General features: G+C 40.8%; 1 protein-coding gene across 1 annotated transcript; it reads left to right on the forward strand.

Moving 5' to 3' along the window:
- Window positions 1-36: 36 nt before the first annotated feature.
- mapk1 (mitogen-activated protein kinase 1) lies at window positions 37-21,938 on the forward strand. Its single transcript, XM_070904793.1, has 9 exons — window positions 37-308; window positions 14,978-15,160; window positions 16,264-16,453; window positions 16,676-16,792; window positions 17,243-17,357; window positions 18,216-18,347; window positions 19,173-19,282; window positions 19,476-19,604; window positions 21,703-21,938. The coding sequence occupies exons 1-8, from the start codon at window positions 163-165 to the stop codon at window positions 19,590-19,592; spliced, it is 1,110 nt and encodes a 369-aa protein (XP_070760894.1). The 5' UTR covers window positions 37-162; the 3' UTR covers window positions 19,593-19,604; window positions 21,703-21,938.
- Window positions 21,939-22,736: the final 798 nt, after the last annotated feature.

The following is a 22,736-nucleotide window of genomic DNA, read 5'->3' on the forward strand; positions in this document are numbered from 1 at the left end:
CGCACACTTACGGAAAGAGAAAACGGGCCTGAGAGAGAAAAAACCCTGTTTCAGTCACAGCGACGACGGATATAAACACACACTTATACATATATATTTTTTTTTTATTTGATAGCGTTGTAAAAAGAAAGAAAGTTTAAAAAAAAAAAGCCAGTGCTCATAATGGCGACAGCTGCGGTGTCTGCCCCTGCTGGCTGCGGCCCCAGCCCCGGGTCGGGAACGGAGCTGGTCCGCGGGCAGGCCTTCGACGTCGGGCCTCGGTACAGCAACCTCTCCTACATCGGGGAGGGAGCCTACGGGATGGTGTGGTAAGTGGAACCGAAGACTGTTTACCTACCTAGCTGTGGACGTATTGTGAAGAGTTTCCTTCTCTACCGTTAACGGTTAGCTAGCTTACATCTTTTCCGTTACAAACAACGTTAACGCTAAACGGGTTACACCGATAGACGGACCGGTTAACGTAAATGTCATGTTTTAGCTAGCAAGCAACGGCGTCAGACCGATGTTAACGAAGACCGCGACCGTTTGATTTACGGATTAAATCACGGCGGAGTTGGCTCACTTTTTTTTTGTTTTTGTTTTTTTTTAAAGTTCACATTTATTTGGTGGGATTTTTTTGCGTCGTAATGAGTCGGTGCTCTTAACCGGGAGGTCTTGTTTTATTCGGTTACGTTAGCGTCCCTGCCGAGTTGCATCAGTGGTGATCAGGTTTCGACATAAAACGCTAGTTGCGTCGCTTTTAGCTGAGTTTAGCTGAGTTTAACTGAGGTGTTGCTGCATCTTCATGCTCTTAAACGCAACATACAGTCTATAAAATGAACACGTGGTATTTCTTTTTTGTCAATAATATGTGTACAGTATGCAGACCCCCACTCTAACGTTACAGTGATTTTAATGGTGGTTTCTATCTCCCAAACTAGTATAACACCCCTTTTTAAATACTTCACCATTGAATATATAGGTTTATATGATATGTATGTATATGTTTATGATACTAATACGTCTTATTCTTTGTCTGCCATGGTAGCTGTACACTATGTTTAGGTTTTGTAGGCGATATTTGCTTAATATTCCTGAAAATGTATTGCAGGAGTACCTCAAGGGGTTTTCCTTGTACATTTGTTTCAGTAACTAATGCTGATGGGTGGTTACACACTGTATATGAAGGAATTTATAGACCCACTCTGGAAGCAGCATTTTCTACCTAATGATATGCTACCGGGGATGTAGTGGAGCATAAACCCATCAAAACTCAATTTATGCACAGTTTTATCTGCAGTATATAGATTATATCCCCTTCTACTGCATGGCTGTTATCTTAATTGTGTAAATTCATAGTATTCATTTTGATAATCAATCTCTGATTAACTTCCCACTCTCCTCTTTCAAAAACACTGAATCTTGCCGTTTCTTTAGCCTGTGGTAATGTAGTTGACCTTACATGTGCTTGCTGTGTTGTATTACATAATATATTGTCCTTGTGTCGATCAACAGCAGTGTAGAGGAGCTGGGTTTTGATATTTGGGCTGCCTACAGTGTAGAAGCACAGCAGGTTGTTTGGCATTTTTTTTTTCTTTTTTCTGCAAAATGGAAAACCCACCAAAACCAGTTGGTTGTTACTCGCATGAGAGGATCATGCGAGTAACAACCAACTTGTTGATGGTACCATACCATCAACAAATGACAGTATGGTACATACTGTAGCTCAGTGCAAGCAGACCAGATGACATATAGTTCACTGTGTTGGAAGGATGTTCAGCTGTAAAGAGTTGCTCTCATTAAAAGAGACAATAATAGACATGACTTCAATTCATATGAAAATAATTTCAGAATTTCACCAACTCTGATGATATTAATGCTGAAACAAATAATCAGACATTGTTAGGTGCAACTGTGACACATCATGTGACAGATGATTAATCAATTAAGTAATTTAGAAAATAAAAATGTATGCGGCTGTGTGAGGATTTGCATGATAGATTTGGGTTTTTTGACTGTTAGCCAGACACAATAAATCATTTGAAGATATCACTTTGCTCTCTTGTTACTTGTGATGGGCACAATTTATACCGCCACACTAATAAATGATTAAGCAGAATAATCTGCAGATTAATCGATAGTCACAGCTGACTCTCTTAAAGTGTACTGAACTATATATGTTTTAATTACGCTAAACTATTAATATACTACATATGAATGCATTTTGATTGCCTGTTTCTTTCACAAATGGAGATTTTTGTGTTGGACTATGGGTGCAAATTGGCTATTTTAGCTAAGCATTTACATGGATGTTGATTTATGTGCACTGCCTCCTATAAAAAGACAAATAGACGCATCAAGATGCAGTCGGGATTTGATCGAAAGGCGTTCGTTTTTCTCCTGATTGCCTTGTTTACTGGAAGTTTGGTCTCAAGTTACCTGGATCCAAAACTACAAACTATCCTTGGGGAGAAAAAGTACAGACTGGCCTCCAGTAAAGCTTGTTTTTTTTTCCCGGGGACAACTCAACAATAAACACAACTGTTAAAGTTTATTCTGAGCTTGCTAACATGGACAAAATGAGGTCATGATGTTCAGAGAGTGTGCAGTACCCTACCTGAAACTCTGCTCGCACAAAGACAACAATAAGTTGTTGTTAAAAGTAAAACTGGGCACGTTGCTCGCTTAGCCAACAATTAATGTTACTGTGTTTATGAGTGGTAACTTGTGGGATCTTCTTTTTCTCATTGCTGTGGGATTTTTCACCTCTCAAGAGATCGTCAGTCAGTCAAACTGTGTGGGCAGCACTGTGACGTTTTGTTCCTTGAACTTTCTTTTAGTGAAGTTTCAGTTTCTGTAAGCTGAGCACTTTTTTTCATTATCTGTTCTCCCGTGCTTGCCATCAGTGCTCCTGCTAACTACCCACTGCATTTATTTCCTTCTGGTTATTGCAAATGCAGCTTCCAGTAATGTAAAATACATAAGCGGAAGACCCCCCCCCCCCTGAACTGTGCCTTTTTAGGTCACACCAAAAACTAATGCGCCTTGGTTATCCTCCAAGGAAACAGTGAGGCAGTATATTAAGTGTTAGAAGAGTATAAAGGAGACACTCATATTGAGATATCTCTTATTTCCTAACATCAGCAATCATGCATTAGAGCAACAGGCACAGACAGGTCCGTCATGCTTGACTCAGGTTACAGGGACTGGAGTTGTAGTTGTTTTGACTTCCAATTGTGCTAAAATCTCTAATCTGGCAAAATGAAAGGTTGCAAACACTTTGTGTCCATTAAACGTGACCCCTTTTTCCCCCTGTGAGTTTCTCAAGGAACAATTCAGATTTTTTTTTTGAGCAATTTCCCGCTTTTGTAATGAATTCAATGACTAGTTTCAGCTTGCAGCCCTTAAATGACTGCATCAACACCTTTTATACCAGCAGTAAAAGCTATATAAACAGTCCAGTGTTCTTTCAGTTTTACAGTGAGCTTCACTCATGTTAATGTGAAAGCCCAGTTCTTTACTTTGGTGTTGTTTCTGTATTTTTGGCGTGCTCAAAGGCAGTCGGAGTGGGCGATGTGTCAGCCTCGGCTTCCTTGCACTTGTCTTGCTGTGTTCTTCTTGAGACCTGTAGCTTTGAGTCAGTTGGTCATGTTGCTTTGATGTGCAGCAGCCAGAGAAAGTGGTGCAGCATGTACTTCGTAGACATCCTTTGGTTTGCATCTGAAGTATTTTTAAATCGCACCAGGAAGTTATTTTTTATCAGGCTTTTTGTAATGGCTGTTCTCCACTATACGCTGGTGTTACCATCGTGTAAACGGCTTCCCTTGGGCTGCATTCAACATGCATTATGATACAGAAAAATGTATGTTCATAATTTAGTTTATACATGTTATGCATACATTTTTTAACAACAGAAGTGATAAGAAAATATCACAAATACATAGTAAGACTTTTTTGATAGCTTCAAAATTATATAAATAGAAATGACACCTGTGCGTGCAGCCTGCAGAAGCATCTTCGAGCATTAAGTCCTAAAATTGACAAAGAGATGCAGTGGATTTTAGCTATACACATTCTAACATTAAAACTACAGTAATATTGTCCTTAGATGTTAAAAACATTTCTAAAACATGGAAGTCACTTTGATATAAAGACGTACACCTAGACACGTTGAAAGTAGCCTTGCAAAATAATGCCGAAACAACTTTCTAAAGCTGACAACCTTAAGCGGAGATGCTGTTTACAGTTGCCATGACAACAGCTTGCTCCACCGTCTCCCGTGTCCTGCTCCGTGCTGCTTTCTTGTTTTCCAACGTGCAGTCCGAAAGCATTTTAACTTACTCGATCACACAAAAGATCACGCAGGGGCAGCGAGTCAAACCTCGGTGGCTGAGGATTTGAAGCCGATCGTGGGTTTTATTCCTGGAAAGATGTGGCTCATGTGGAGAGCTGGGGTGGACCGGCCTTCATCAGTGTCCCGTGTCTGATAGTAGAGCTGATGATCAGCGTTAACTGATGGCAGTAATATAGCTACGGCTCTGATGTGTTACGTTCTAAATCTACTTTTCTCTTGACGTGCGATCTTTTTTGACACAGTATCTGCAGCTTTCCTTTGCAGCCTTCTACAACTGTGTGTTATGTTACCAACACTTATCTAATCTAAATTCTTCTTGTCGGTTAGCCACGGTTAAACAAGCTTTTAGTTCTCAGTTCACAAAGTGCTTCTTTTATGCGTCTTTCTGAGAAGGTGAAGCGAGATACAAGGTGGAAAGTATTGTATTGTATAATATGAGCATTTTAACCAAAATAAAACAATTACTTTATTAGAATTCTTGGCTGTAGGTCGTCTATTATAATTTCATCATAGTTGTAATTTTATGTTGTACTGATTTCTTATGGTTGTGCAAATCTAAATTCGACTGGATAGAGGATTAAAATCAGCCTGTGCGTCTTGGGAACTTACGGTTAATTGCAGACATTATAGATGAAAGACGTGTGAATTGGAGTCTTCAGTTGTTTGTACAAAGAAAAGGTGCTCTGGTAATCAGTATGTGATGTTACAAAGTTCTGAGCTTGTGTTAGGATGTGCTGTATTACAAAATCTGGTTGTCGTTGACTGTATGGTAAGAGGGCGGTTGACTGTGAGGCATGTCTGTGTCATTTTCAAAGTAGGCCTATTTTAGTTTTCAACAGCCTCTCGTTGGTGGTAAGGCTGTTGCATGTCAGGGCTCTCCAGTGGCTGAGGGCTGCGCAGATTGACGGCGCACTGAGACTCTTAACACGAGCCTCAGTTCGTGCACACCGTCTGCTTACACAATCGCCAGATACTGTATCACCCTCTGTGATGATATTCAGAAGCTGCCGTGTCCGCGTACTCTGCCTTTTCAACCCGCCCACATGAACAGTTAGATCACGGGGGGGATGCTGCTGAAGTGGCTCGTATTCATAAAAAGTTTTATATCTACAAAGACTGGTGGTAGTTTCCACCTTTTTGGCCATTTTCATGGCAAATTGGAAGAAAGAAAACAATGAGGTGTCTACTTACATTCATTGTTGTTTTGATAGGTTTTATTAACTGCAGCAGGCGTTGGTATTAGTAGAGAAAAAGCTGCATCGGTGCATCCCTACAATCGATTCTGATATCTGTCGATACCGCGTACCAATCCAATACCAGTGCTCTCTTTCCCTCAAATGTAAAATCTCTGTACCGCACTGCGTAGAACTCAATAGGACCCTTTTTATGTAAGGTAGCATGAGGCCGGGGGTTGCTGTCGTACTGAACACTCAGTCTGCAGCCCGACCCGACTGAATAAATGCGACCGATGAAGGAAATATTGAATAGAAACTGTAGTGAATGTTCACTGGTCGCCTGATCTGGTTTTTAAGGGCGGTACTGTTGCAGATATGATGCAGCGTATCGAATCTGTACGTCCCATGTTGATTGTTTTAACACATTTGTTTGAGTTGTAATGTCATCTGAAAGATATTGAAGGTCATTGTTACGTCATTGTTACTTGTTATTATCTGACATGACCTGAACTCGTCATTTTTATCATTTTGTTTGATTTGAAACCATTTTGCCTACGAGGTAAAGTGACTGGTAACTTTATTAATATAACCTTATTATTGAGATCAAGTTGTTACATAAGTCTGTGCTATAATATAAGCAATAAATCTACATGTAGTCTGGTGAAAAACAAAGCTCACCAGGACATTGTATTTCTCTTTTATGTGTATAGATTTAAGTAGTTGAAATACAGTGTACAGTTCACCATTTACCAAAAGAAATATTGGTATTGGCCACCACTGACTCACATTTCTTATTGTTAACTTTGTCATTTTTGTGCTCCGCCTGGTGACTGTGACTCCCTCTAATCTTGATCTCGACTCCTTGACCCGCCTGATTCTTAGCCGTTGCTGATACTCTGCTTCGTTCTGCCGTGAGCCGTCCTCTTGAAATGCCACCGTGGCGCCCATCTCCATGGCAACCCCTCTGCCTCTGACATCAGTACCTCCACTCCACAGCCAATGGGAGAGAGAGGGAGAGAATGAGAGCCCTGACACTCTGAAATCCTGTTGTGTAATTCAGAAGGCGATGTAAATGGTGTAATTTGGGTGATTACGCCTGCCAAGACGAGCACGGTGACTTCTGGTTCAACAAACATGTAAAACATTCATGCTCACTGCTGCTTGTTGCTTTGAAGCTGTTATCGATCGTCGTCGTCAGGGCCTGACAGGTGCATTCTGTCACTGCACTGCTGTCGCACGTTGGCCTTTCATGTGTTGCATCCACATATTCCTCAGAAAATCGACTAATTCAAACGAGCACAAACCCTTTTGCTTGAGTCACAGTACAAGATGTGACTGTGTTGCAGCCCATGAGGGGAAAAAAAACAATGACGTAATGATGTTATGCAAAGTAACGTTTGTGGAAGTGGTAAGACGGTTTTGATGGTATCTCTTGGTCTCATTTGTGAAAGCAGCTCACCAGAATGCTATAATGAGTACTACAGAATCAGAATCTCATCTTTTAAGGGAAGTAGTGCTACTGTAGGCGCTAAGCAAGAATGTTAGATTTACATCCTGGACAAACTCAGGGAGGACCTTCCTCCATACTTCAGTTCTCGTGCTTTTCTGCAGCCTCGACTGCTGTGCATTGTTAAAGCGCAGACAACACAAGCCACATATTTGCATGTAAACCAAATAGTGTTAGTGGTTTCTTTGTCTTTGATGTACCGTGGGTCTTGCCACCCCTTTAGCTAATGTTCCAAACTACCAGCATATGTTACAAATCACCAGTGTGGTTCATAAACAGGTTGGTTATGGAGAGTTGGCAAGCAGATGTGGATGATTTTCCTGCAGGGTTGCACAACTGCATCAAGATGAACAGTTGAGGCCGTCTTCTGTGGATCTTTTTATGGTATTAAGATTGCAAACAACAATTATTTTTGAGAAATGCTTTCAAATGTCTGAATCAGAAAATCAGAATATTTTCAAATGTTGCTTGGTTAATCCTTTTGCTTGTCTTTAATCTTATTAATTTTAAGATTATTTTCTCTATTAATGGCTTGGTCTATAAAATGTTAGAGAACAGTGAAAAATGACGCCTTCAAATGACTTGTTTTGTCCAGTCAGCAGTCTAAAACCAAAACATATTCTGGTTATTTCATGTCTATCACATAAGACGAAGAAAAGTAGCAAATCCTCGCTATTTCGATGCAGGAACCGGTTAATATTTGGCATTTTTGCTAGAAAAAATGACTCAAAGCGATTACTTGATTATCAAAATCGATTAATTGTTTCAGCTATATATGATATACCTAAAACTTGAATGTTTGGTCGTGATCTTGGATTAGACACAGTTGCGATGAGGTCACAGTTTAACACTAATCCAGGGACAAAATTCTTGCATTGGTCAGAATAAATCCTGATGCATGAAGAAGGATAGCGTATTGTCATTTCTACAGTACTGCTGAAATACTACTGTCCTATTAGCTCTTGTATTAATTGGTTACCCTCATTCAGGGATATAAGAGGGTGCTTCATTTAACAGGCAGAATTGTGATGTAATAACACCATCTGAATCTGGCTGAATGTGGAGACTCGACTTGTGGTTGAATCTACGACCTTGCTGATAACGAGCTCAAACAGAGATACCAAGGACCATGTGTTTGGTCAGCGCCTGAGAGCTGGAAGTCACACAGCAGTTATGTATGGGAGTGGCATGGTGCTTATAGGCAGAGAAATAGAATAAAAAAAGAGGATAAGTGCTAACTGTAGGAGGGCAGCTGTACTTCACAGTATTTACAGTGTTTGGCCCTGTGTGGGTTACACTGCTTTCACTGCTGGTGTGCTTCAGTCAGCAAACCTTTTAAATGCTCACGCTAAAGGAAATCTATATTGACCGACGTATCAGATGGAGTCGACGTACCTTTTTAAGGTTGCACAAAGGGGCCATTTGAGCTCAATGTTTTGCTGTTGGATTCTCTCACTGTGTGGACACTGCTGTTATTTACACACCACGTTTCCTGTAATGCCAGTGAGGCTGTCTGCTTTCAGTATGTAATTCAGCTGGGTGTCTCGCCAAGTTGGGTTTGAGGTAAATGAATTACATACATTTAACCTGATGTCATGCCAGTCGCTGAGAAAAGGGATTCAAACCCAAAACATGTAGAGACATCTATTTAATAATGGAAGTCATCTGTATTTAGCCTGATTGTGTCTTTTTGACTGGTTGTTCTCATTAGTACAGGCACTATTAATAGGAACATAGATACTATGACTCCTTACATGCTTGCTAATAACTTATTTGAAGAGTTGGGTCTCCGAGATTGACAGCGTTGTGTTAAGAACATAGATTGACAAACTTATCAGAGTCAACTTTTATTGGTTTTGTTTATGATGCTAACTATTGGTGAATTCTGGATTAATTCAGGAATTCGGCCAATGTGACATTGTAAATGTTGTAAAGGTGCCTTGTGGAGTTTTCTATAACACATGACAACATTCAGTGTTACTCACCAAAATGCATTTGGTGTACCCCTGAGGTCTAACAAATACACTGAATGCGTTTCCTTCCTCCATAATATATGTGTTCTTTCAGTGGAATAGTGTGAAACCTTTGGTAGTAATGTGTATCAGGCGTGTGCACAAGTTTTTTAAACAAAACTTAAACTCCTCTGGGAAATATATGGCACCTCTGCTCTTTGTCTCTTATGGTTAATGTTTGTTTCACACAAGGTGGCCTCAGCTCTAAAACACTGCAGGCCTGTGACAAAGTACTACGTACCACAGTCAGGATCTATATAAACAGGTGTCAAATCAAAGCTCAATGCATAGTGCGAGGAGGGAGACGTTGCTCCCTTACAGTCACTTCCTCAAAGTTTCCTCACAGTCTGTTGCTAATAATGACTTGTGTGTTGAATATTTTGCATTGCTGTAATAAGATGTGTTGAGTGTATTCCAGGATTTGTGTCGTGGTGTATTTTTCTTGTGAACAGTGCCAGTAAGATGAGCCTCACAGTCAAATTGCTAAAAACTGGTTATTGTGGTTAGTATACACGGAAACAGGAAGTGTATTATGATAAGCAAAATAGCAGATGCGGCCAAATCTGTGATATAATGTGCAAAAGGGAATTGATTCGTTTTGTGTGTGTATCCTCAAATTGGGATTTTTTTTTTCACCACACGGCTGAGGAGGCCATACGGTGTGAACTCTTGTAGGCTTTCCTACTGAAACCTCTCAGATTTTACTTAATTGATCTCATCGCAGAAAGAAAATGTAACATGGCTTCCAAAGTGAAGAATAATATACAATAATACAGGTACACAAATCAAATGTGGAATAAGCGATGTGTTTAAAGAGTAAATTCCAGAGGTTTGCGATTGTACAAGTGTGGTAGAAATGTGAATATATTAAGTAGGTCATCGGTTGGGAAATATGGAGAAGAACTGATGGAAATGTAAGGGGAAAAGTTACTTAATGCAGTGCAACTTATTTTTAAAATGTAAGTTAGGGCTGCAACTAACGATCATTCTCATTATCGTTTAATCTGCAGATTATTTTCTTGATTTAATAAAACAATCATTTGGTATATACGGAAACAATGTCCACCACAGCTTCTCGGAGCCACAGGTCTTTAAATGAGGTCTTGTTCCTGGAAGATATTAACTGTACAGTTCCAACAAAACAGAGAAAAGCTGCAGATTCTCACGTTAGCAAAGTTGAGACCACATACTTTTTCAGCACTTTTGCAGATTTACTTTCTGACAATCGATTGTAGCTCCAATAGAAATGTAAAAACACGGACAGAAAGTGATGAAATATAACAACCTCTTTCAATTAATATTCCTTTTTTGTAATATCTTCACATGTGATTTGTCTTTGTGTTTTATAATTACTTATAAGTATATAATTACTTCTAATTACCACACCATCATCATGTTGAAAGTGGAAGTAAAGATCTGAAAGCACAACACTGAATGTCATTGTAACACCGTGAATAATCAGTGATGTGACACTAGATGAGTAAATGTAGATCTGTACTGTAAATAGCAGAATGTAAAGACCCTCTAATCCTACAGCCTCACAGCACACGAGTGTTGTCTGAAGGCCGTCCCTCCACCCTGACGCTTCAGCTCGCGCTGCCTTTAAAGCCTTTGCAAAGCGTTGGACTCTGCGGCGTCTGTCTAGTTTTTGCATGGATGTTCATATCTGCACTCTCTCAGTACGCGTCGCCCTTAAGCATAGTGAGCTTTTCCCCTTCTTCCTTCAACCCAACCCCTTGAACATCGTCATGGTAACAGCCCTATTGCATAACACAGCGGCTGCAGTGTAAAGCCTTGTATTCACATCTCCTTGGAAACAGAACCCCCCCCCCCCCCCCCCTTCTGTGCTCTTTCCTGCACACTGAGCATGCTCAGAAAACAATACAGAAGCAGAAGAAACAGGAAAGGCAGCTCAGCAAGATTCTCCTCACTGTTGCATACAAGAGCCTGCAGCTCTTATGTCACCCGAGCATCTTTACTAAGATAAGCACAGAGGTTTATTTGCAGGAAAGTCTGACATGCCATTTAGTGACATACCTGTATATATTAACAAAGATGCGAGTAAAAGGTCTTATAGCTACTTCCAAAGTTACCAAAGGGCTCAGAAGACGGTACTATCGGCCTAAAAAGTGTTGCGTTTGATCTATCGTGCAGTCTCAACCTTAAGCCTTTACCTAGGTCCATCACAATTTCCCAAAGTTCAAGTTGGCATATACTGATTACTCGTCCAGACCTCAAAGGTAATTCATTTTCTGTCAGTCTTGCTAAAAAATGACTTGAAAGATAAATCGATCAGCAACAGTTTGCGTGCAGCCTCCTATTGGATCGAGCTGCGAAACGTAAAGAGTGCTTTGCAAGTGTTTTTACAGTCGGCTGCGTTAGACAGGTGCCACCATCAGCTGGCTGTGAGCATTGACCCAGGTCTCCTCCCCGCCACACGTAGGAAATTAACATCAGTAAAAATCAAAAGGTTTGAGCTGGAAAGTCCTGAGTGCCTGAGCGCGCCATTCTCAGACATTAAAGTCCACCCTTCAGTGATCAGGCTGAGCCACTACACACACACTCTGTGTACTTTGTACTTCCTCAAAAGGTTCCTTCTGTTACACGCCTGGGCAAACTGACTAGGAACTGATGGGCTTGCCTCAGTAAACGTGGTGAAATGTAGTGTCAACTGAGATTGTGCTCACTTCACATCCTTTTGTAACGTCCCATGCAAGCGCTTCAGCTTAAGTGTTACGATTTTGCAGAACTCAGAAAGTTGCATATACATTTATATAAGACAGGAGGAAAATGTGTCGAGTGCTTTTTTAAAATTCTTTTCTTTAAGTTAAGTGGGTTATGAATAGAGCTCCAGCTCGCGATTAAATCGTCATCCATTAACCTGACAATCATTTTTATGATTTACAGGATTATTAGTTTAATCTACAAGATGTTAGAAAATACTAAAAAAGTCACAATTTCCCCGCGCACAGGGTTACATCTTCAAGTTGCTTGTTTTGTCCAACTAACAGTCTGGCAGACTAACATTTGAAGAGGTTGAACGAGAGAATATCTGTAATTTTTCCTTGATAAATGACTAAACTAGGGCTGCAACTGACCACTATTTGAGTTATCAATTAATATGCCAATTATTTTTGCGTCTGCATCGTGCATGAGAGAGTACTGTTGTGTTGGGTGGAGGCTGCACCATAGTCTGGCTCTTCCCTGGATCAGATTTTAGCTTTGAATACGTCTTGTAGCTCCCTGCTTCTCTGTACACGAGTGTATCGACTGGTGTAGAACAGTTACATGGAGAACTGTTTCCTCCCACACACACACACACACACACACACACACTCCTCTAACACAAGAGGAAAGGAAGGTCACTCATATTTCCCTCGCAGAAGGCTGGCACACTTGTGTTTACATTTCAGTCCCTACACCCCCATCGCTATAGCAACTCGTTTTCTCATTTTGTCATGCTATGTGGGTGTTTTTCACTCATTTCTGTTGATTGTAACGTGCAGAAATAACATCACTCTTGGCTAGATGTAAATGATGGAGCTCAAGAACGTGTTCTCTCAATTTGTTATCCTGAAGCACGTCTTTATTGGGCAATTTCGGGTTTCGTGATGGCACCAAGTGGCAGCGAGTTGCAACAGTTTGAGACCAGATGACTTGGATTTCCAGGAAATGTTGGATGCTGGCAGCAGTAATTTGCATTTCTTGACAGTAGGTGGTGAGTTGGACTTGGTCTGGTTGTGGTGATGTCTGGCCAGTTTGCGTATCCAACACCAGACTATAAGTTGTCACTCTTTGTGACAGACTTCAAAATAGGTGGACTGAATTTCTGTCGTTACATTAAAACCTCTGTGTGCTTCAACGACCAATAATCCCATGTAACCTTGGTCATGGCACTTGAAGGCAACACCCAGACATTTTTTTTATTCCCATTTTATTGGATTTACAGACAATACAGAGATGACTGCTTTGTGGAGGTAAAGTTGCAAGATGCAGGTTTAGACCTTAATGTGGGAATTCAAATATCTCAGGCTGAATGAGCGTGAGGAAGTTCAAACAGCCATTAAGCCACTGAAAAGAGCCAGAAATCCCACAGTGGACATGTCTGTACCTGGGATTGTGCAAGATTTTAGATTAGTCTGCTGGGTGTAGACACTGTCAGACAATCAGTCATTTTAACATGTGTGAAACAGTGACTCCTTTTGTAAGTGTTTATTGCATTTTGCTTAATTCAGACAATAGTATTTTGTATTACAATAAATTTATCGTCATAATACAATGATAATATGTAATTATCATCCTGTCCTACTCTCAAACTCCTAACACACACCTGCCAGCTGCTAGAAAACAGCACAGTGGCACAACGGAAAGCAATTAAAAGCATGCAGAGATCATAGGGATCATGTTAATACTTGTTGATGCAGATGAGTAAATGGTGAGCAGCATGCCTCGCAGCAAAGGCCTGCAAGGCAGCAACGTATCCTGATTCACACCACTTTCTTGTGTCTTTCCATTCTTTGTCTCTTTATGCCAAAGGGCATTTGTCTGTGTTTAAGTGCTTTAGTGCCCTTTTTGTTGATATTCTTTCAGCTAATGGCCAGCACGTCTCCTCGTGCATGAAAAGAATAGAATAGTAGTAACGGCAAATATGTGTTTTTCTGGTCTGGGTGTTGTTAGTAATTGATCCACTTTTTTCAGTTTCATCAAACACTTTGCATAATGAGCAAAACTGTTCCTTTTACTCTTTTAGCTGTATATTTGACACCAGTCTCAGCTTTGAAAAGGGGGGGGGGGGGGGGGGATTTGACCATAAATCACCTCTGTTGCAGTGAAGTATGCATGACGTGAAAGGCACATACCTCCTAAGCTTTGTGCATTAACTTATTGCCCCTTCTCTGGATCTGGCTTTAGTGTGAGATCTGCCAGACCCCGGCATCCCATGCATGCAAACATGCTTTATCATTTCCTGTAAATGTTGTACTTTCCATTATTGGATTTCTGATGCCAATATTGCAAAATGGAGCTGAGCTGTCTGCTAACATTCAAACCCACTCAGCAACATGAATTGTCACATCACAGGCATTACTGAGAGAAATGCTCTGTAAAGCAAATTGTTGCTGTCAAATGCTCAAATGAACGATATTCCTTAGGAGGGGCTTGTGTTTCATATTTGTACCTCTTAAATGTTGATTGAATGTCATTTAAACAAAAACATTGTTATTCAAGCTCCAGTCCCACAGTGTGAGACATTTTTCAGCTGCAACTTAAAGTGGCTTTACACTGTGCACTGTGGTAGTTTAGCCATGAAACGTGTGGGGGAAACCAGAGTGAGCTAAGCTTATCTTGATCAGGATGTGCAAGCTCTTTTGCCTCTTTCCCACAGTGGCATGACTTGATCATGAGCAATTTCACTTCATCCGCTCAGCTAGCATGCTAGTGTCTGAACTCTGATGTTTTGTGGTTGGGAGTTTTGCTCCACTCCTACATTCCTCACTGTATCAGAGGTGTATTTGCCGTGTTAAGATACTGCTATTTCAAAATAACAGCCACAGTGAAGAGGTGAAGAGCTGCAGGTGACAGGTGCTTACTGCAGTTTGTACCAACCAGCAAACCTCCAAAATGTCATCAAGCTTAGAAACTTTTGCTTTTTGTTTTATGGACCGTACAGAAAGCGGCATTATTGGCACCTATTGAAGAGATATCAGTGCCATCTTGTGCTTTTCTGTAGCAAGGATTGTGGGTATCAGAAGAGTCTGTACGAAACATACGAAACAGGAAGTTAAAGTATGACTTTTTGTGGTTCAAAGGTGGTGACCCAAGAGTGAAGGGGATACATTTTTTTATGGCTGAAAACACTTCAGTTTCTTAGATGATATATTTCAAAATCTTTTGCTCCAGCGCTTCAGCATGGGTGTCTAATTTTTGTTTTTGTTTTTTTTAAATAATCCAGCTCTGCGTATGACCGGGACAACAAGATACGTGTGGCCATTAAGAAGATCAGCCCCTTCGAGCACCAGACGTACTGCCAACGCACCCTGAGAGAGATCAAAATCCTTCTGCGCTTCAAACATGAGAACATCATCGGAATCAACGACATCATCCGCACGCCAACCATCGACCAGATGAAGGACGTGTATCCTTTCACATGCACATGTCAAAGTACTGCATGTTTTAATGTAATTTATGTGTCTGCACTTTCATTTATGAGCTTCATGTTGGGCCTTAGTGGCATTAATAATCTTTTTCTTGCATTTGAGGATGTTGATAGCATTTTGAAGTATTTGTACTTTTGTGCTAATATATCTCTTTGTGTTACCAGTGAAGTTGGTCTCCAGCATTTGTGGTTGAATGGTGGTTTTCAGTTGTATTTGATTACATAACCGCCGCCTGTCACCATATATTTGGCAGAGACGCTCTTCACTGTAGCCCAGCAGCAACGCTAGCAAACTGGTCGAGTGCACAGTTGGTGTCAGTTTCATAAAGCAGTGCGTGTAGTTTTACACTGTGCCTTACCTAAAAGAAATGGCTGTGATAGAAGCCCGCAGCTAATCAGCTCACCGCTTGCCAGATGAGATGAGCATTCACCCAAACAATAAATCCTTCAAGATAAAATACCTGCACAGAAATGAGCTTTCTTTCACCAAGTTAGTTGAACGTGGTTTCAGTATGTTTTAGCTACAAGAGCACCGGCTCGTTTATCCAACCATGACACCTCAGGGACTGTGAGATTTGACTGAATTGCAAGAATGCCAAAAATACTGATCAAGTCAGCAGTTCGGCTGTCTTTTTCGCGGCTCTGCCAGCCTGCTGTAACATCACAATAAAGAGAACTGTCTGAGCTAAATGATGTTTTATTTGCAATGCTAACAAAATCCAATTTGAGTGTGCCAGTAAAAGCTAAATGTAGTTTGGATTCTAGGGCTGGGCAGCAAAAATAAACAGACAATCAGGGATTATGACTTTGTTTTCTGTAATGAAGGAATTAATTTATGACTACTATTCGGTCGGTTCGAGAGGCATAATGTCAGTTTATGTTACTTTTCGATTAATTGCTCAGCCCCGTTGGACACCTAGAGATCTGATTTTGTAGGACATGACTATGTGATCCAGGTGGGAATAAAATGTGACTCATATTTTAAAAATTGCTTGTATGTTATAATCATAAAAAAAAACACACGTGAGGAGTGAAGTTTTCAGGATGTTAAAGTAGAAGTTCTTTAACCCGGCACTGTGCAGATATATTGTCCAGGATCTCATGGAGACAGACCTGTACAAGCTCCTGAAGACTCAACACCTGAGCAACGACCACATCTGCTACTTCCTCTACCAGATCCTACGAGGGCTCAAGTACATCCACTCTGCCAACGTCCTGCACCGCGACCTGAAGCCTTCCAACCTCCTGCTCAACACCACCTGTGATCTCAAGGTAGGTCGTGTCTCAAAGAGAAATGAACACAGTTCAGACAGTTTGGGCTGATTTGAATTCAGTTAACTTACTAAATGTGACAGGATGAAAACTGACACCTATACTAACACAGTCCCTCTCCCTGACAGCCATGCAAACCATTTCTCCAACCTGTTGGTGGTTGTCAGTGAAATGACACTGAGCTTATTTTGATCTCGTATCTTGTCGCTCATCTTTCTGCAGATCTGTGACTTTGGTTTGGCTCGTGTGGCTGATCCTGACCACGATCACACTGGTTTCCTAACAGAGTACGTAGCCACGCGTTGGTACCGAGCACCTGAGATCATGCTCAACTCCAAGGTGAGTGTCCTCACCTGCCGTGAGATGTTGTCAGCGCTTTGTTTCTTTGTTTGTTTCGCCACTTCAGTATTTTAACAAATGGTAAGGAAGCGCCTGGAAATATAGATCTTGTTTTTTGGGGTTAAAACCTCAGTCATGCCTTTTGTTAAGTTACATTAAGTTAAATATGTTGGGAAAGCATATTGACTGTTTTATGACCTTTAGCTGTGCCTTCAATTTAAGTTAAGGTTACATCACAATGCTCTTGAAAGTCTTGAATGTTTCCTGCAGATAGTCTGATATAGTTAAACAGTTAGAAGAATGAGAACTGAGAACAGTATAAAGTAACACTGCCTTTACTTTATAATGTTTGCATTCATGTTATGTTAATGTATGACACAGTCCACCAAGTGACGTTACATTGACTTTAGAGATACTGTAGTCATGTGTCTTTGTGCCCCTCACTCTCAGGGCTACACCAAGTCCATAGACATCTGGTCAGTGGGTTGCATCCTGGCTGAGATGCTGTCCAACAGGCCAATCTTTCCCGGGAAGCACTACTTGGATCAGCTTAACCACATTTTGGGTAATAATTCTCTTTATATCCAGTGTTTTTAGGATCGGTGTGGGACTGTAGTATCGTAGCAGAACTGCTCTAGTTTTGTTTTTGTCATTTATTACAGACAATGATTGTCTTTTGTTTTTGGCGTCTTCCTCATTAATGTATACGTGGAGAATTGAGAACAAAGTTCTTAGTAGGATAACGTTCAATCTGGTATCATTTGTGTCAGAGTGCAAGTTAACAAAGACTTGAATTTAACTTAAATGGTCAAATTATCAAACCTGCTGTCATTCACGTAAACCTGGGTTTTCAAGTAACTAAGGTTTTGTCGAAGAAGAAGATTCACACGAGTTTAGAGGTCAGAATTAAATGTTTTCATCGTGTAGACAGATGTGGTGAAAGCCGTTAAGATATTGACCCCCTGAAATGTTTATGTAGCTAATGGTAGAAATCATTTAGTTTGAATTAATGAAGTATATACTGTATATTGTGCCCAGCTCTCTCTCTTCATTATATATATATATTTACAATCAGTATGTCATGATAGTCTTCCTTTAGGTTTAGACAAATGTGAATCTGTTGGAAAATATATTGTCAGTTTAGTCTCTGCATAAAAGATTTGACAACTTTACTTGAAGTAACATTTCGCTCTCAGTAGCAACAACTTCCTGTTGTAGGAGTCCAGAGATATCATCGCTGTTAATATGCTTTTATTAAGTCGTACTTTTCGTGTTTTGGTGCTAGACCACATATTGCTTTTCCCATCTGTCATTTTGTTGTGCGTGCAGGCTGATATCTTCTGAAACCCGGAGCTGTGTGAATTAGTAGACTGTGTGTTTCATTAAGAATCAGAAAGTAATTCTTCTTTATTCTCCTCTTCAGGGATCCTGGGCTCTCCCTCTCAGGAGGATCTCAACTGCATCATCAACATCAAGGCCAGGAACTATCTTTTGTCGCTGCCTTTGCGCTGCAAAGTGCCGTGGAACCGCCTCTTCCCCAACGCTGATCCCAAAGGTCAGAGTCTTCATCATCAAACACGATTCCCACAGATCACGGAATATTCTCCAACATTGTGAATCTTTGAAAGGTCGCACTGCAGACGAGGGAGAGTTAGCACTGCTAAACAGTTTCCTGAGAGAATTCCTGGATAGAGTATCATTTTATTTGCGGCACAGGGACAAAACACCTACCCGTCACCACAGCAGTCAAGCAAAACAAGTGGCGGTGCTCGGGGGTGGGCAGCTGGTGAGGGACACGAAAAGTAAACCCGTGGAGGAGAACTCTGGCCAAAGCTTGTTTACTGTTTTGTTGTATCTACATCATAGTGCCATCATTCATCACACCATCTGACATGCCTCACGTTGATATCGTACAGTCTGACACAGATGACCAAGAGCTCACTAACAGGAGAGAGGAGCTTGGACAGGAAGGAGGTGCAGCTGAAACAGCATCAATTTAATCCCAGATACTTTGGTAGCCTGCTGGATGATTCGAATTTAACTCGTTCATCAACACTTGATCCGCTTTAATGTTCGCTGGATAATAAGATTGTTATTTATCCAGTTTTATTTCAGGATACAAAACCAGATTATATTGAGATTTTAAACATGCAGCAGCTCAAGAAATGACTCCCAGACAACTGTGACTCAGACCACTTTCTTTAAATCGATGATGCCCTCTTAAGAGTGAGCCTCGGTTTTGTACCTGGAAAAGATCCAAACGGCACGTCGGGTGTGATGGTGCCCTCTAGTGGGCAGGCAGCCTCTCTGTAGTTTCAGAATCACCCTAAATGAACGCCTTCCTTGCCTTCTGTTAAATGTTCTCATCCTTGTGCTGCAGCTCTGGACCTGTTGGACAAGATGTTGACCTTTAACCCTCACAAGAGGATCGAGGTGGAGGAGGCCCTGGCGCACCCCTACCTGGAGCAATATTACGACCCCACAGATGAGGTGAGTAAGATGTCAGTTTATTCTACAGGGGCCTGTTTGGAACGAGGATACGTAATCTGTTGCTTATCAAAATATCATGTTCTGAGTTTTTTGGATCTAATATGTTCCTTAATTCAGCAAAAAACATGCAGGTTAACTCGATTTAGCTGCTGTTTTGTAAATTGCTCAGTGTCCTCTCTGCTTCCATGTGTAGCCTGTTGCTGAGGCCCCGTTCAAGTTTGACATGGAGCTGGATGACCTACCCAAAGAGACACTGAAGGAGCTCATCTTTGAAGAAACTGCTCGTTTCCAGCCCGGCTTTAGGTCCTAACATCTCGGACGGGTAAGTCCACGTCACTGCAGTCCAGCCTAGAAGCTGAAAGCCAACATAAACTCAGTGTTCAGAGCAACGTTACCATTAGCTGCACTGAAGTCTTGAAACAACCAACTTTTCAAGGTCAAAAAGATCAGGGTGATCCTCGTCCCAGTCAGATGTTCCCGCCTCCGCTGCTTCAAACACGCAGTCGAGTTGAGTGTCCATGATGAAAACTACTTTAAGCAATAAAACTGTGTGAGTGGTGTTCCAGCTTTAAAAACGACTGATTCATTTGTGCTGAATTTAACAACTCTCCACTTAAAGAGCTGAAGTAAAGACCCCACACAGAACACTATAATATAGATTTAAATTTTGCTTTTGTACAGTGTGAAGTAGAGGTTCTTCACCAGGATTAAACCACTTTAAAAGCCATCTATGTAAACGGCTACCACCGCCAAGTATAAATCTGCTTTACTGCTGTCAGTTTGCATCCAAAGCAAAACCCCAAACAGTCCTTTTGTTTGTGTTTGTATTTAGATATGACCGTCTGGTCAGATTGATAATCCTGTTTTCTCATCCTTTGATGAGACTGTACCTTAAATTCTGCCAGTTTTAGGTCTGATCTTTTTATTTAGGCAAAGTTCCTGCTGGTGTAAAAACTCAGTTATCATATTTGTACTAGTATCAAAAGTTTTCAAACAATACTCAGACCGAGTTTATGAGTTTTTCTTTCTTTAAGGGACAGTTGAAGTGCAGTGGGCTGTCCTGTTTAAGGAAGCTGCTCATATGCTCATACAAATCCTGTATGTGTCTTTTTATTTATTTACAGGGACAATACACATTGATCGACATCACAGTGTTAGCCAAAAAGCTACTTTTCAACTGTTGTCCCTTAGCTGGATGTCGAATTAGTCGTAAAGTGAAGAGCTTTGTGTCTTAATGTCTTAATGTGACTTTTTCACTCTGGGAGGAACCCCCCCCCCCCCCCCCCCCCCCCCCGAATACTTGTTTTGCATGACAAAGGTCATTTTTGCTGATGTTGAATGTAAACACATAATATCCCCATACGGCTGCCTGTCAAACCCTTTTTGGAAGCGAATTCTACGATTAAAAAAACATGTATAAAAGAGCGACAGGCGACACCATTATATTTCCCACACTAATGACACTCTTTAGATGAGGTGCCCCCCCCCCCCCCCCCCTCTGCTAACCACCAGCTGCTCCCTGACAGGCCTCTTGTTGTGATAATAACTATCAGGGCTACATTTTATAGCCTGTCATCGGCTTTGTGTCAGCGTATGTAATTACTGTGTTTCCTCTCTGCAGCGTTTCGATGCATCACGTGAGTCTGCCGAAAAGAGAGCAGAGTGTGACGTCTCCTAAATTAGAGCAGCTTAATTTCTTATTTCAGTATCTGTGACTTCTATTAATGCATCTTTAACTTTATGAACCTTTAACAGTTTGCAGCTGTAGTTACTTTATAACTGACAGAACACATTTCTCAGAGTTAATGGGAGATTTATAGTATAAAGTATAATATTTGTAAACGGGAAGTTCGTACATAATTACTTGAAATTGAATGGTGTTAATTGTTGCGGTCATCTCGTGGTGGTGGTCACCTGTCACTCAAACGGTGTGGTTTAATTTACAAAATTATAATTATATAATATATGATATATAACTAACATTACAGTATTTCCTGACCGCTTCACTTGTTGTAAAATATTCTTTTTCGGTAGCCTGATAATCAGACTCTATTGCAATTTTGTTTTTCTTCATTCATTACTATTTGAACTGTTGAAACTGACCTATTGAAGATGTGTGTGGTGGTTCCGAGGTCTGGATGCAGACTGCTGTTCCAGTTCAGAAACAAAAGGGAAATCACTTTGACTTTCAAGTTTTATTTTGTAGAACATATTTTAACACAACCCAAAGTGCATTATACAACGTCCAATAAAGAAAGTATCTACGTGCCGGATGAATAAGGACTTGATATTCAGTCAAAGGCGGCGGAGAACTCAACTCATATCAGCCAATGATGTATTTGTATGTCTGTTCATTTAATTATTATTTAAAACAAATATGTGACAGTTCATCACACGGTCGCTGTTTCTTCTCCCTCCAGATGATGATGATGATGATGATGATGATGATGATGATGGCTTCTGCTCCTCCTCCGCTCCCCCCTTCCTCGCCTCCACACTGTTGCTGTGATGGTTTATTTTCTATTTTTTTCTTTTGGTTTTTTCTTCTCCTGTTGTCCACATCACCTGGATTCCTTGGGTCTCACTCGTCAAGTCCACTTTGCTCAGGAATGGCGTCAGGAATCAATCAATCAATCAATCAATCAATCAATCAATCATTCTGTCTCTCTTTCTTTTTCCCTTTTCTCTCTCTGAGGGGAGGGAGGAGGGGGGAGGAGGAGGGAGGAGTTCACATCACAGCTTAACAGTTTGGGGGTGATTTTGTGTTTTAAGCCAAGATAAACAATTTCTTTGTGTGTGTCTCAAAGGCTTGTGGCTCTGGCTCCCATTCAAGACCTTTTATGTCCATTTGAATGACAGTGATAGACTAGCTGTTGTGTTTCTGGGTGCAGCTGTCGTGGTTATAACTATAACGCCTACATTGCACAAACAGATTACTGATGAGAATCATCCATCATTAAAAAAAAACAAAAAAACAAGGTCTTTTGAATTTTCTAACATTTGTCGCACTGTTACAAGAGAGTCCTTGATCTCTATCTTTTTTCTGTCTTTATCTCTTTCAACAACAACAACAAAAAACCCTAATTAAATCAACTGATTTATGCAATGAACTCACATAATCAGCCAGAGACTTTGCGGGCTACAAGCCATCACTTGGTGTTGATGAGGATCTATATTTTAACAGACCTTGTATTTTAGTCCTTAACACACACACACACACACACACACACACACACACACACACACAGAAGGCCCAAATGCAAATATATACATATAAATATATATAGAGCCCAAAGAGTCTTAAGATATTTTAGTGGCAAGGGTGATGACAGAAGGAGAATCAGATGAATTTATAACAAAAAAATGCCCGTTTTTATTTCTCATCGGCTTCAGTAAGATATCAGGTTGTGTGTAAATGCACCAGATTACAGGTGCGTTGGACGTTTTCACCATC

Source organism: Enoplosus armatus, chromosome 4 (assembly GCF_043641665.1).
Source record: "Enoplosus armatus isolate fEnoArm2 chromosome 4, fEnoArm2.hap1, whole genome shotgun sequence".
In the NCBI taxonomy this organism is placed as follows: domain Eukaryota; kingdom Metazoa; phylum Chordata; class Actinopteri; order Centrarchiformes; family Enoplosidae; genus Enoplosus; species Enoplosus armatus.

What these genes read in the sequence shown, in the direction of transcription:
- mapk1 (XM_070904793.1), top strand. Translation starts at nt 163, where the DNA reads ATGGCGACAGCTGCGGTGTCTGCCCCTGCTGGCTGCGGCCCCAGCCCC. An exon ending in GGAGCCTACGGGATGGTGTG is followed by an intron (nt 309 to 14,977) that starts GTAAGTGGAACC and finishes TAAATAATCCAG; the next exon opens with CTCTGCGTATGACCGGGACA. An exon ending in AGATCATGCTCAACTCCAAG is followed by an intron (nt 16,793 to 17,242) that starts GTGAGTGTCCTC and finishes CCTCACTCTCAG; the next exon opens with GGCTACACCAAGTCCATAGA.